Source organism: Brachyhypopomus gauderio, chromosome 5 (assembly GCF_052324685.1).
Source record: "Brachyhypopomus gauderio isolate BG-103 chromosome 5, BGAUD_0.2, whole genome shotgun sequence".
NCBI classification, from domain to species: Eukaryota; Metazoa; Chordata; class Actinopteri; order Gymnotiformes; family Hypopomidae; genus Brachyhypopomus; species Brachyhypopomus gauderio.
In genome coordinates, this window is record NC_135215.1 from 34,628,971 (window position 1) to 34,641,484 (window position 12,514).

The 12,514-nt window shown below is 54.7% G+C and overlaps 1 protein-coding gene across 3 annotated transcripts in view; it reads left to right on the forward strand.

Annotated features, from left to right (window-relative positions):
- Positions 1-12,514, forward strand: part of scaper (S-phase cyclin A-associated protein in the ER) — a 45,741-nt gene that overhangs the window by 11,878 nt on the left and 21,349 nt on the right. For 2 of the 3 annotated variants that reach the window (XM_077007428.1, XM_077007429.1), the window contains exons 5-16: positions 2,688-2,788; positions 3,285-3,401; positions 4,263-4,387; positions 4,519-4,769; positions 7,437-7,604; positions 7,694-7,760; positions 7,859-7,976; positions 8,299-8,410; positions 10,658-10,798; positions 11,323-11,478; positions 11,981-12,123; positions 12,201-12,282. In XM_077007428.1, the coding sequence (XP_076863543.1) occupies positions 2,688-2,788; positions 3,285-3,401; positions 4,263-4,387; positions 4,519-4,769; positions 7,437-7,604; positions 7,694-7,760; positions 7,859-7,976; positions 8,299-8,410; positions 10,658-10,798; positions 11,323-11,478; positions 11,981-12,123; positions 12,201-12,282 (1,581 nt within the window). Of the gene's footprint in view, positions 1-2,687; positions 2,789-3,284; positions 3,402-4,262; positions 4,388-4,518; positions 4,770-5,332; positions 5,654-7,436; positions 7,605-7,693; positions 7,761-7,858; positions 7,977-8,298; positions 8,411-10,657; positions 10,799-11,322; positions 11,479-11,980; positions 12,124-12,200; positions 12,283-12,514 lie in introns of all 3 variants that reach the window. The other variant, XM_077007427.1, reaches the window with a different exon arrangement.

Here is a 12,514-nt window from a genome sequence, read left to right on the forward strand (position 1 = left end):
AAGACCCCAGTGTGCGTGTGTGTGTGTGTTTGCATGCTTGCTCAGCAGTTATGACCATGCAACCTATGAAAGTGGAAAAATTTGGAGATTTTGGAGAAAAAAGAAAAAAAAACCCAACCTTGAATAATCTTGAGTATGAACACTTGAGTGTAAAGAATATGTGTGTGTGTGTGTGTGTGTGTGTGTGTGTGTGTGTGTGTGTGTGTGTGTGTGTGTGTGTGTGTGCGTGCCACATTCACCAAAAGATAAATGGTACAACGTGTCATGGTTTCCTCTGCATGTGTTTGACTGTTTTGTGATTATGTTTGGGGGGGGGTCTCTTCTACCCTGTGCTGCTTCATAGTAGGTGTGTATGAGTGTGTGTTCACCACCATCCAGCGTTACTTCTACACTAACTGAGTGTGTGTGTATGAGTGTGTGCCACACACACATCTTCAGTGATGGCTAAGTTACCTTGAGAAAGTAATCCGATTACTGATTACTCCTTTTAAAAGTAACTTAGTTACGTTACATATTACTTGATTTTAAAAGTAACTACGTTAGATTACAAGTTACTTTAGTAGTTACATTTAGCAGCACAATACATTTTTCCAATACTCACTTTATTGGAAGTGCATTTTTAACAGTAACAATGTATTGAAGCAGGTTCGGTAACCGAGGCAGAAACTGCTTAATCCAAAAATCCCGAGGAGGGAAACTTTATTGATAACGCAACCCTGGCTCGCGCAGGCTCCGCCCCCCAGTGTCACTTAAAGGGCAAGACTCGCCGTGAGGAGTAGGAGTCGCTACAGTATCTCCTGACATTACGTTTGTGTAGCTGCGCGGTATTATTTGTAAATTTATTTGTAAACGTAATACAAGCTAACTGGGGTGGGTTTCCCGAAACGTTCGTAGCGCCAAGTACTTCGTAACCTCGTATGAAGCTACGAACGTTTCGGGAAACCCACCCCTGTTCAGTCAGACAGCTTGTGAAACGAAATACCATTACAATTTCAAGCATTTTAAAGTAGGCGACGTTAGTCAAAATTCCAGCACTTTTCAAACGTGGAACACAAAGCAACATTAAAATTCATCAGGTAAATGTTCCTTCCCCTGTTTTTGAGGGGTGTTTCTTTATACTACCTACCACATATCGTTACGGGAGGACGCTGCAAAAAATGACTTGTAACACGCGCTCGCGCTCTCACAGGGTCGCGCGCAGCGTGCGGAGTCGAGCGCTACGGTCAGACGCAAAAGTAGAACTGAGCCAAGAAGAAAGCAAAAATATATATTTTACTAGGGAAAATAAAAATAGTAACGCACAGTTATTTGGATAAGTAACTTTAATCTGATTACTGGACTGGAAATAGTAGCGCGTTATATTACTCGTTACCGAAAAAAGTGGTAAGATTAGAGTAACGCGTTACTGACATCACTGCACATCTTCCACTAGTCTCACCTCCTCTATTAACCAATTGCACTGTGAGCTTTCCTCTCAATTAGCGCTAACTCCCGCCCACCCATCCGTCTCACACACGCCTCCTCCGCCGTGTCTCCGCCCTTGTCCCGCCCTCGTCCTGCCCTCGTCCCGCCCATCTGGCCGTCCTGCCCAGCAGGCGCTCCTCACGGCTCGTCTCCGCTCCCTCCGGCGGGGGGTTTGACCCGCACGCGTGCCGAGAGAGACGTGGAAGAAGGACGTTGGACCAGCGCTGGGGCGGGCGCAGGGGCGGGGCGGGTTTGGTGGAGGGCAGCTGTGCAGCAGGCTCCGGTGCTGGTTCTGGTTCTGGTGGTGTGTGGTAATGGGCGCTGGACGAGACCTCTCTGCCGGACCCTTCCTGCGGGCCTTTGTGCGGGCGTAGGGATTCCCCAGAGTCGCCCCCCCCCCCCCTGGCAGATCGAATGTCGGGCAGACAATGAGATGCCGTCATCCAACTCTCTCTCTCTGCCAGTAACCAGAAATGATTAGAGGCCCAATCAGATTTGCCAGCCCCCTTTTGCTAAACTAATTGGTAATTTCAGCCGCGCCTCTTGTGGGAGACCAGCGAGGCAGGGGAGAGTAGGGGGGGGGGGGGGGGGGAGGGTTAGGGTTCTTACCCCCCTCCCCTAACCGCCCCACCCACCCCGACCCCTTTGTCTTCTCTAGTTCTTTGTGAATGGAGTGGCTGCCTAGCTGTGGCTGGGACGTGAGCTGAGCTCTGGTGGCATTGACCCTGTCCCGCTGCCCCCGCCCGTTTGGTCTGCCGGAGGGGGGGGGGGGGGGGGTCTAGGGTTACGGGAGCCCCTCCTGTTGGCTCCAGCGGCAGGACCTCTGCTGGGACACGGTGCCCCGTCCCTCTGGACCGGCTGCTCTGAAAGGCCTTTCGGGTTCTCCTGTCACACGGTGGGCTGAGCTCACCTGTAGCTGGAGGGAGGGGCAGAGGCGTGGGGGCGGAGCTGAGCTGGACAGTCGGACTCGCTTGGGATTGTGGTTTTGTTTTTGGGTCGGCTTACAATGTGTCTGCCTCTCAAAACGCTTGATCACACACTAACACAGACGGTGAATGAGAGTGAGTGTTTATTATGAAAGTATGTATTCATTTCAAAAGCATGTACGTTGTAACTTCTGAAAGATGAACCTTGACCTTTGAATCAGTGTTTAAATGCTAACAGAGTTATCTGGTGTGTGATCTTCATTGAGATCCTCGTGTCTGGAACTTGATGTGTTCCAGGAGGTTCTGATGATGTTGGACAACTACGTACGAGACTTTAAAGCTCTCATCGACTGGATCCAACTGCAGGAGAAGCTGGAGAAAACTGATGCTCAGAACAGGTGATCTGTCCCCCCCCCACACACACACACACACACACTGGGACTCATCCGTACTCTGGAGACTCTCAGGCTGGTGCTCCGGTTGTAGTGTCTTGGACCCGATCAATAGGAAGAGCTGTAATTCAAGGGGATTCACAAGTTTATTGGTTTGTGTTTAAGCGAATGGTTGAATGACCACAACACTCGTCCATTGATTAAGGTATAAAGCTGAGCTTTTAAGTCGCCTCTCCATTCGCACAGTTTAGCACGCGCTCCGTATTGATCAGCCCACCTTTGCACGCACTCCTGGGTTCCCTTGCATCCTAATACTGAGTGTAATGTATACTTTATTGGGAAGTGACGAATTCAACACTACATGGATTTATGGAGCTGTAAACTCCAGCGTTTAGAGGAGACGGTGTCGACGCATGTTTTGAGAAATTGTTGCTTTCATTTTAGATCCAAATCCTGAATGTTGGTTAAATGTTGACGGTGTGTGGATCTGCGATTCTTCCAGGCCCACGTCTTTGGCGTGGGAGGTTCGCAAGATGTCCCCGGGACGTCACGTCATGGCCAGTCCAACGACGGACCGAGTAGTTCCATCTCCAAACGTCCGCCGCACTCTCAGCTTTGGGTAGGCCCTTCTCCATATCTGCTGACCGTGGGGATCTGACCACGGATCTACGCTGGAAGTCCACTCACTCGAGTGTGTGCTCTGAACGTAGCCACAGTCCATTATCTCGGCCTACACGCCTCTAATTGAGAATGTTCTCGGTTAGCAAACAACCTCTAATGCCCGATGTGGGGAAACTCCACTTCCTACATTAACGCTTCAATTTTGTCCCCGTCCATTTCCATTATGTTTTTATTTTTTTAATACTGGTAGTGTAAAAGGAACACGGTGGCTAATTCAATTAAAAGGGCACTAAATGAGCAAATGAGGAAATCAATGGCAGATATGATGCACAGAGAAGGCCGGTCTAAGGCTGGAGAGGAGATATCCGTTGTCTGGAAGGGTTTGGCCATCGATCTGTGAGGCTCAAGCGTTTGTTTAATGTGATTTTTGCCGGGTTTTTGCGAGGCTGCTCCACAGACAGCAGGAGGTGCTGATGCGAGTGTGGCTGAAGGCTACAGAAGCATGGGGGGTTCGATACCTGCATTACGCTGTAATCGGATGCTTCCGGAAATGGGTATTGATCAGATGGAGCCCAGGGCCTGTTGGGCTGACCTGGGAGCTGCTGTCTGAATCCTCCGTGCGTTCTTGACGTCCCTCGGCTGTTCTAGGGTCAGATCACAAGTTTGCTTCTTCCCTTTGCCCCCTTATTATTCTCGTGAGCTGATTTACAGTCAAGGGAATCTATCATCATCATCATCATCATCATCGCGGCATCGGACGCTAGCCTGTCCGTCTGGGGTTGTGGTACTGGGCCTGGGCTGCGTGTCTGAAGGGCTACGGTGGCCCGGCGGTGACGTCTGCATTGCGTGTCTTCTCCAGGGGACCCCCTCCCACCCTGGCAGTAGCACGGCTCTCACACACTGGTCCCAGCTGGGCTGACCGGGTCAGATGCTCCCAGTCCCTGCCGGTACCCAGCCAGACCGTAGGCCCTACAGAGAAAGCAGGTGAGTCACAGAACCATCACGCAGAACCAACACACAAAGCATGTCCTGATCACAGAGCGTCTGTTTTAACCGTGCGTTCGTGCTGATTGGTGTGTGTGTGTGTGTGTGTGTGTGTGTGTGTCTGGCGTCAGGAAAAACGGACGCAGAAGGCTGGGAGACGGTCCAGCGTGGACGCTCCATGAGACCCCGTTCCGTTGCCATGGTGGCCAAGGTCAGCCCTGTCCTGGCCCACGCCTCCCCTAAAGATGGCGGCGAGATGCAGAACGGGCGACTGTCGGCCTCGTCTCGGGGCAAAGCCCGGGGGGCGGGGCCAGGGGCGGAGCCTGCCAAGCTCGCCTCCCCAGAGCAAAAGTCTGAGTGTGAGAAGGCCCCAGCCATGGAGGTACTGACATCAGCCAGCAGCCCCCCGTGCATCAATAATTCAGGAGCGGAGGGGGGGGGGGGGGGGGGGCTCTGTAATGTTAGAGTGTTTTATCTGCTCATGCTGTTTGTGTTTTGGGGTGTATTCATAGACGCACAGTCCAGACAGGGCCATATCAGTTGAACAGGCATCGATTTTGTACATATGTGGTGAGACTACACAGTTAGAAATATCATATGCAGTCTTATGAAATATGTATAGATTCTGCGCTCTTCGGTGCACTTACAAGAAGTGTTATTGGTAGCGGATTAGTGGTATTCAGGGGGCCGGTGAAAGATGCCGCGTTTGCATGTTTGTAAATCTGACTGTGCGGATCCATGTTTGATGTGTTTGGCATGTTCCAACATCTCCAAGCATGTTGCGTTTCCTCAGTGTGTGTACAGCGTGTTTTGATGAACGTGTTCGATCTTCTCATGTATGATGACCATCTTTCATCAAAGTCTCTGGGAGAGCCTGCCAAGAACTTGCATGTTTGTAATTACGTGTGTATAAATGTGTGTGTGTGTGTGTGTGTGTTGATGCAGCCCCCATCAGACAGGGATCAGGAGCCCAGACAGTGTGTCGCTGCTCCCTCCGACCAATCACCGCCCCCCGTGTCCGAGTCCCCTCCTACCTCACCCCGAACCCAAACACCAGCTCCTGCCCCAGAACCTCCTCCGTCCTGTCCCCGGCCGGAGGAGCCTGGGGCCGGGCCGGCTGTTGTGGGCCCGGAGCTGCCGGGGGCGGTGTGGCGGGTCACGGCACCATCTGCTGCCGCGGGAGGAGTAGCAGACGCAGCAGAGGCCCGTATTCCCCTGGCGGCCCTGAAACTGGAGCGCGTGCTGGACCCCACAGAGCTGTCCACCGTGAGTGCTGAGAGACGCAGGCCGGGGTCACGGTTACCGCCTAAACAACGTCAATCCCAAAAACCTCCGGCAACAGCAGGATCGCCCCTCCCCCACACACCGCTTACCCAACCCTCCCGTAGACAGAACCCCGTACGAACGATTACAAGGCCGATATTCGTCGTTTGGAGTGTGAGGGGACCCTTATACTACATTTCTGATGGTTCGCTTTTTATGTGTAGTAGCGTTGATTCGCTGTCCCTTGAGCAAGTTCGTGTTTTAGACCTTTCTCTGTAGTGTATGGCTTTGTGTATGGCCCTCTGACCAGCCGATGTGCTGCTTGGAGCTTTTATATTAAACAGAGTCACCCACAAAAGCTCAGCTAGTGCTAAACAACGTTTAAAGGGTTGCGTCTCGCGTGTGTTCCTTTTGACTGCTGATTGGCCCCACGTTGCAAATTCCTTGAATCGCCCTTCAAAGTGTTTTACTGTAATCTGAAGGAATCTGTTCAGGTTCCTCCACATTGAGACGTGTTGAGTGTTTGTGTAACTAGTCCTAGTCCCTTTTGACACTGGTTCTCTCCCACTAGCCCCTAGACTGCCATCTCTGGCAAGTATAACCTCTCAGGGGTTAATCAAGGCTAAAACCTGCCTCTCCTCTGCCCGTGCTACCCTCATCCGTTTCTCAACAGCACACCAAAGGCTGTCTGAAACTATAAAGATGGATGGAGCATAAATGACCTTGTGGGTGGGGGCTATCTGAGCTCAGATCGTGCAGGAACCTGTCGCTGGTTCTGTAGAGGTCCAGACACCGCCTCGCTGGGTGGCTGAGATAAGCCACGCTCTCTGTTTAGACTCCTGCTGGAGACTAACAGGAGTGGTGTTGAGAGAAACCTCCTCCTCATTATGCTCATTAGGGTGAAGTGTTGCACTGATCCCAGAACTGCCAGGGCTCCATCTTCCAGCGTGGCAGCTCTGAATCTGACACTTGGCATTCTGCTCACTCGTCAGTTTAAGGGGCGCCGGGTCAAGTGTTGTGGCCCGTAACGGTAGTAGCCAGGATTCCTTTTCAAAATATTTCAGTAACTCACTAGTGACACTGACAGCTATGGGGACCCACAGGTGCAAAAGCCTTAAAGTGTCGACCAAAAATACGTGGTCCTGCTGTTCACCGATGCGGTCGTCCCCCCCCCCAGTCAGGACTGGGGTTACGTGGGGGAGGTTCGGTGGTGGCAGTGACATGACGGAGGCTGAGGGGTCTCCACGCTGGTAAAGGGTGGACAGTAAGTGCCTGGACCTCCGTCCTCCATGTCTTCATGCTCATAGTGGATGTGTCCTGCATGACTTTGCTGTGCATCTCCTGCGTGGTTTTTGTGATTGATCGTGTTTATGCCGTGTGCCTGTACTCCCTCTCTCTCTCTCTCTCTCTCTCTCTCTCTCTCTCTCTCTCTCTCTCTCTCTCTCTCTCTCTCTCTCTCTTTTTTACTGTTCATCTCTCATTATGGCCGACGGGAGCAATGTCTGTTCTGTTTTGCTTTAAATGGTACTCGGATTGACTTTGGCTTTCTGGGAAAAAAAACTTGATCTGCCGAGGATTTTGGCATTTCAGAACACAGCATTGCGTGGCCTATATTCTGGGCGGGGCTGAAGGCGGGGCCTCGGGCCAGGTTGCGTGTGTGTGCTTGTAGCATGCTCCGACAGGCTGGGCGTGGCCGTTTTGCTGCCTTCGCCCCGCTCTTCGCCCAGAGGAGGCCTCAAACGCTTCTCCGCTGCACACGTCTGACCCTCTTGTGCCCTGCGTCCAGCCCCAGTCCATGGCCGAGGTCCTGGCCAAGAAGGAGGAGCTGGCCGACCGGTTGGAGAAGGCCAACGAGGAGGCCATCGCCAGCGCCATCGCTGAGGAGGAGCAGCTGACCCGGGAGATCCAGGCGGAGAACAACGAGCTGGAACAGGACAACGAGAACGACTTTGCCGTGAGGGAGCTCCTTCTCCGGGTTACATCACTCCACTGACCTTCTCGGGCACCTCCGAGTTCCTCACCGCTCTCCTCTGTGCCCCGCAGGTCGGCATCGGGGCGGGCGGCTGCGGACTGAACCTGGACTGGAGCGAGATGCTGGCGGACTATGACGGTAGCAGCTGCTCACGTCCCTTCGTCCCTTTGCTCACGTGTGACCGCGTGTGACCGCGTGGCGCGTGTGTTTGACTCTGGTTTCTCCACCGGCTCCAGCACGCGAGCCTTGGCGTCAGAGCACCTCGTGGGGGGACATGGTGGAAGAGGAGCCCTCACGCCCCCCCGGACACGGCATACACATGCACGAGAAACTCTCCTCACCCTCCCGCAAGAGGTACCGCACACCCCTGCCACGTCTGCGTTTTCCCTCACACACACACACACACACTTACAAATTGTGTCATGTATTGTGTTGTCAGTGTACTTTACATGAATGCCAACTTAACAAGGACGAAGAAAGCTTTGGATATAGATCAGGCATTTTGTCTTTGCGCTGCTGTGACAGTTACATACACACCCCTCTAAGTAGAGTAAACAGTGTATTAATATTTGAAACTCTTTGTGGTGCTCTGCTGGAGTCGCTTCGCATAGCGGGAGCTCCGTTCTGAGTGACGGCCTGGGGGGCTTTTAAATGTGAGGGTTTTTATTATTGGCAGAACCATCGCAGAGTCTAAGAAGAAACATGAAGAGAAGCAGCTGAAGGCTCAACAGCTGCGGGACAAGCTGAGGGAGGAGAAGACGAACAAACTGCAGAAACTTCTAGAGAGAGTGAGTTCGCTCCCCACAACCCCAGCGCATCTGGCCCGGAGCCGTCTGGAGGCCGAGCGGTGGTTCTGTCTGAGGCAGACGGCCACTTAACGTCCACACAGAGTCAGCTTAGCCGGATGGGCCGGCGAAGCCGTGATGGCAAACAAGAACGTGACGGCGACATAGTTCTTAGCAGCCGCTCTCCCGGCCCGGTTTGTTTTCATTCCCTCGGGTCCACGTGAGGTGAAGGAAACTTCGGTCTTGTGTATTCGCACACCCGAACGTCACCACACGATGCGCTCTTTAGCTAGCAGGTGTGGGGAACCGGAGGAGGTGTTGAGTGTTGGGGAACCGGAGGAGGTGTTGAGTGTTGGGGAACCGGAGGAGGTGTTGAGTGTTGGGGAACCGGAGGAGGTGTTGAGTGTTGGGGAACCGGAGGAGGTGTTGAGTGTGGGGAACCGGAGGAGGTGTTGAGTGTGGGGAACCGGAGGAGGTGTTGAGTGTTGGGGAACCGGAGGAGGTGTTGAGTGTTGGGGAACCGGAGGAGGTGTTGAGTGTGGCGAACCGGAGGAGGTGTTGATTGTGGGGAACCGGAGGAGGTGTTGAGTGTTGGGGAACCGGAGGAGGTGTTGAGTGTGGGGAACCGGAGGAGGTGTTGAGTGTGGGGAACCGGAGGAGGTGTTGAGTGTTGGGGAACCGGAGGAGGTGTTGAGTGTTGGGGAACCGGAGGAGGTGTTGAGTGTGGCGAACCGGAGGAGGTGTTGAGTGTGGCGAACCGGAGGAGGTGTTGAGTGTGGGGAACCGGAGGAGGTGTTGAGTGTTGGGGAACCGGAGGAGGTGTTGAGTGTGGGGAACCGGAGGAGGTGTTGAGTGTGGGGAACCGGAGGAGGTGTTGAGTGTTGGGGAACCGGAGGAGGTGTTGAGTGTGGGGAACCGGAGGGGGTGTTGAGTGTGGGGAACCGGAGGAGGTGTTGAGTGTTGGGGAACCGGAGGAGGTGTTGAGTGTTGGGGAACCGGAGGAGGTGTTGAGTGTGGGGAACCGGAGGAGGTGTTGAGTGTTGGGGAACCAGGGGAGGTGTTGAGTGTGGGGAACCGGAGGAGGTGTTGAGTGTGGGGAACCGGAGGAGGTGTTGAGTGATGGGGAACCGGAGGAGGTGTTGAGTGATGGGGAACCAGGGGAGGTGTTGAGTGTGGGGAACTGGAGGAGGTGTTGGGTGTTGAGTGTGGGGAACCGGAGGAGGTGTTGGGTGTGGGGAACTGGAGGAGGTGTTGAGTGTTGGGGAACCGGAGGAGGTGTTGAATGTGGCGAACCAGAGGAGGTGTTGAGTGTGGGGAACCGGAGGAGGTGTTGAGTGTTGGGGAACCGGAGGAGGTGTTGAGTGTGGCGAACCGGAGGAGGTGTTGAGTGTGGGGAACCGGAGGAGGTGTTAAGTGTTGGGGAACCGGAGGAGGTGTTGAGTGTGGGGAACCGGAGGAGGTGTTGAGTGTGGGGAACCGGAGGAGGTGTTGAGTGTTGGGGAACCGGAGGAGGTGTTGAGTGTGGGGAACCGGAGGAGGTGTTTAGTGTGGGGAACTGGAGGAGGTGTTGGGTGTTGAGTGTGGGGAACCGGAGGAGGTGTTGAGTGTTGGGGAACCGGAGGAGGTGTTGAGTGTGGGGAACCGGAGGAGGTGTTGAGTGTTGGGGAACCGGAGGAGGTGTTGAGTGTTGGGGAACCGGAGGAGGTGTTGAGTGTGGGGAACCGGAGGAGGTGTTGAGTGTTGGGGAACCAGGGGAGGTGTTGAGTGTGGGGAACCGGAGGAGGTGTTTAGTGTGGGGAACAGGAGGAGGTGTTGAGTGTTGGGGAACCGGAGGAGGTGTTTAGTGTGGGGAACTGGAGGAGGTGTTGGGTGTTGAGTGTTGGGGAACCGGAGGAGGTGTTGAGTGTGGGGAACCGGAGGAGGTGTTGAGTGTTGGGGAACCGGAGGAGGTGTTGAGTGTGGGGAACCGGAGGAGGTGTTGAGTGTTGGGGAACCAGGGGAGGTGTTGAGTGTGGGGAACCGGAGGAGGTGTTTAGTGTGGGGAACAGGAGGAGGTGTTGAGTGTTGGGGAACCGGGGGAGGTGTTGAGTGTGGGGAACCGGAGGAGGTGTTGAGTGTTGAGTGTGGGGAACCGGAGGAGGTGTTGAGTGTGGGGCGCTGGCGTGGCCGACCGTTCGTCCCCCCTCCCTCGTCTGTGCCTCAGCCGTACTCCCCCCCCCCCCCCCCCCCCCCCCCCCCCCCCCCCCCCAGGAGAAGGAGGTGAGGAAGTGGAAGGAGGAGCTGCTGGATCAGAGGAGGAGGATGATGGAGGAGAAACTGGTCCATGCGGAGTTCAAGCGAGAGCTGCAGCTGCAGGCCATCGTGAAGAAGGCGCAGGAGGAGGAGGCCAAGGTAAGCAGCAGCACGTGAAGCCCCTTCATCTCCTCCATCATCTTCATCCGTCCGCAGGACGAGGGCTCACGTGAGAACCTGAGCACCAGCTAACGACTCGCCTCACAGATCCAAATGTGTTTACTGCATAAAAACCACTGATTCATTTAACGTACTTGAAGTGCGATTAACGCGGTTTCAGAAGTTTGAAGTTTCTGAACAATAGTGATGACTTGGACATTGCGTGTTATCCATTTGGTATCTCGAAACTACTTAAAAGTAGTACTAAAGTGCAGTTAAAGTACTAATAAAAATACAGAAATGGCTGAAATGCCAACTTATGCCACTCGCTCAATCTACTAAAGACTGAAGCTGTGTGTATATCATTGATTACTGCTCTTGATGGTCATTGATGGTGATTGGCAGTAAACACGCTGGCCAACTGTGCCGTCAGCACCGGTACGGTGGGTGTTCTGTGTGTTCACGTTAGCTGTGCTGCTGTTAGAGTCTGAACAGGCGTGGCCGCCGTGTGGTTCGTCTTACAGGTGAACGAGATCGCCTTCATCAACACTCTGGAGGCTCAGAACAAGAGACACGACGTGCTGGCCAAGCTGAACGAGTATGAGCAGCGCCTCACCGAGCTGCAGGAGGAGCGACAGAGGAGGCAGGAGGAGAAGCAGGCCAGAGACGAAGCCGTGCAGGTGCAGCCCCGCCCCCAGCCCTTCCTAGCCCCGCCCCCGCCCCCAGCCCTTCCTAGCCCTGCCCCCACCCCTCCTGGCCCCGCCCCCACCCCACTCCTGGCCCCGCCCCACCATACTGGTCCTGCCCCACCCCTACCACATTCTGGCCCCGCCCCTGTCCCGTCATGGCCCTGCCCCCACCCATACTGGCTCCGCCCCCACCCCACTCCTGGCCCCATCCCGCTCCACCATACTGGTCCTGCCCCAACCCATTCTGGCCCCGCCCCGTCCCGTCATGGCCCCGCCCCACCATATTGGTCCTACCCCAACCCATTCTGCCCGCCCCTACCCCATTCTGGCCCACCTCTGTCCCGTCATGGCCCCGCCCCCACCCATCCTGGCCCCTCCCCCACCATCCTGGCCCCGTCCCAACTCATTTTGGCCCCGCCCCTGTCCCGTCATGGCCCCGCCCCCACCCATCCTGGCCCCGCCCCATTAGTAACTCTGGGCTCGCCCGCCGCAGGAGCGTAAGAGGGTCCTGGAGGCGGAGCGCCAGGCGCGGGTGGAGGAGCTGCTGATGAAGAGGCGGGAGCAGGAGGCCCGTATCGAGCAGCAGCGGCAGGAGAAGGAGCGGGCGCGGGAGGACGCGGCGCGAGAGAGAGCCAGGTGGGTGGAGCCACAGCTGGGGCCACACCCACACCCGGGGGGTGAATGTCACTGAACTTCACTGTGTGAATGTGCAGGGACCGTGAGGAGCGTCTGGCTGCCCTCAGCGCCGCACAGCAGGAGGCCGTGGAGGAGCTGCAGAAGAAGATCCAGATGAAGGTTCTTCCTCCTCCCTCTGACACACCAGGGCCTTCAGCCCAGAGATCTCACCCTCCGTTTAGGACCTTCATGTCTCCATTACTGATAAACTAAAGTTACTGGGAAGATGGTTGTGTTAGCACCAAGGAAATCCACAGATCTAAGTGTCTTCTGCATTAATAATAAACACAACCATTTATATACAATGGTGTATATATACAAAATATATATTTTTTAAATTATTTCATACGAT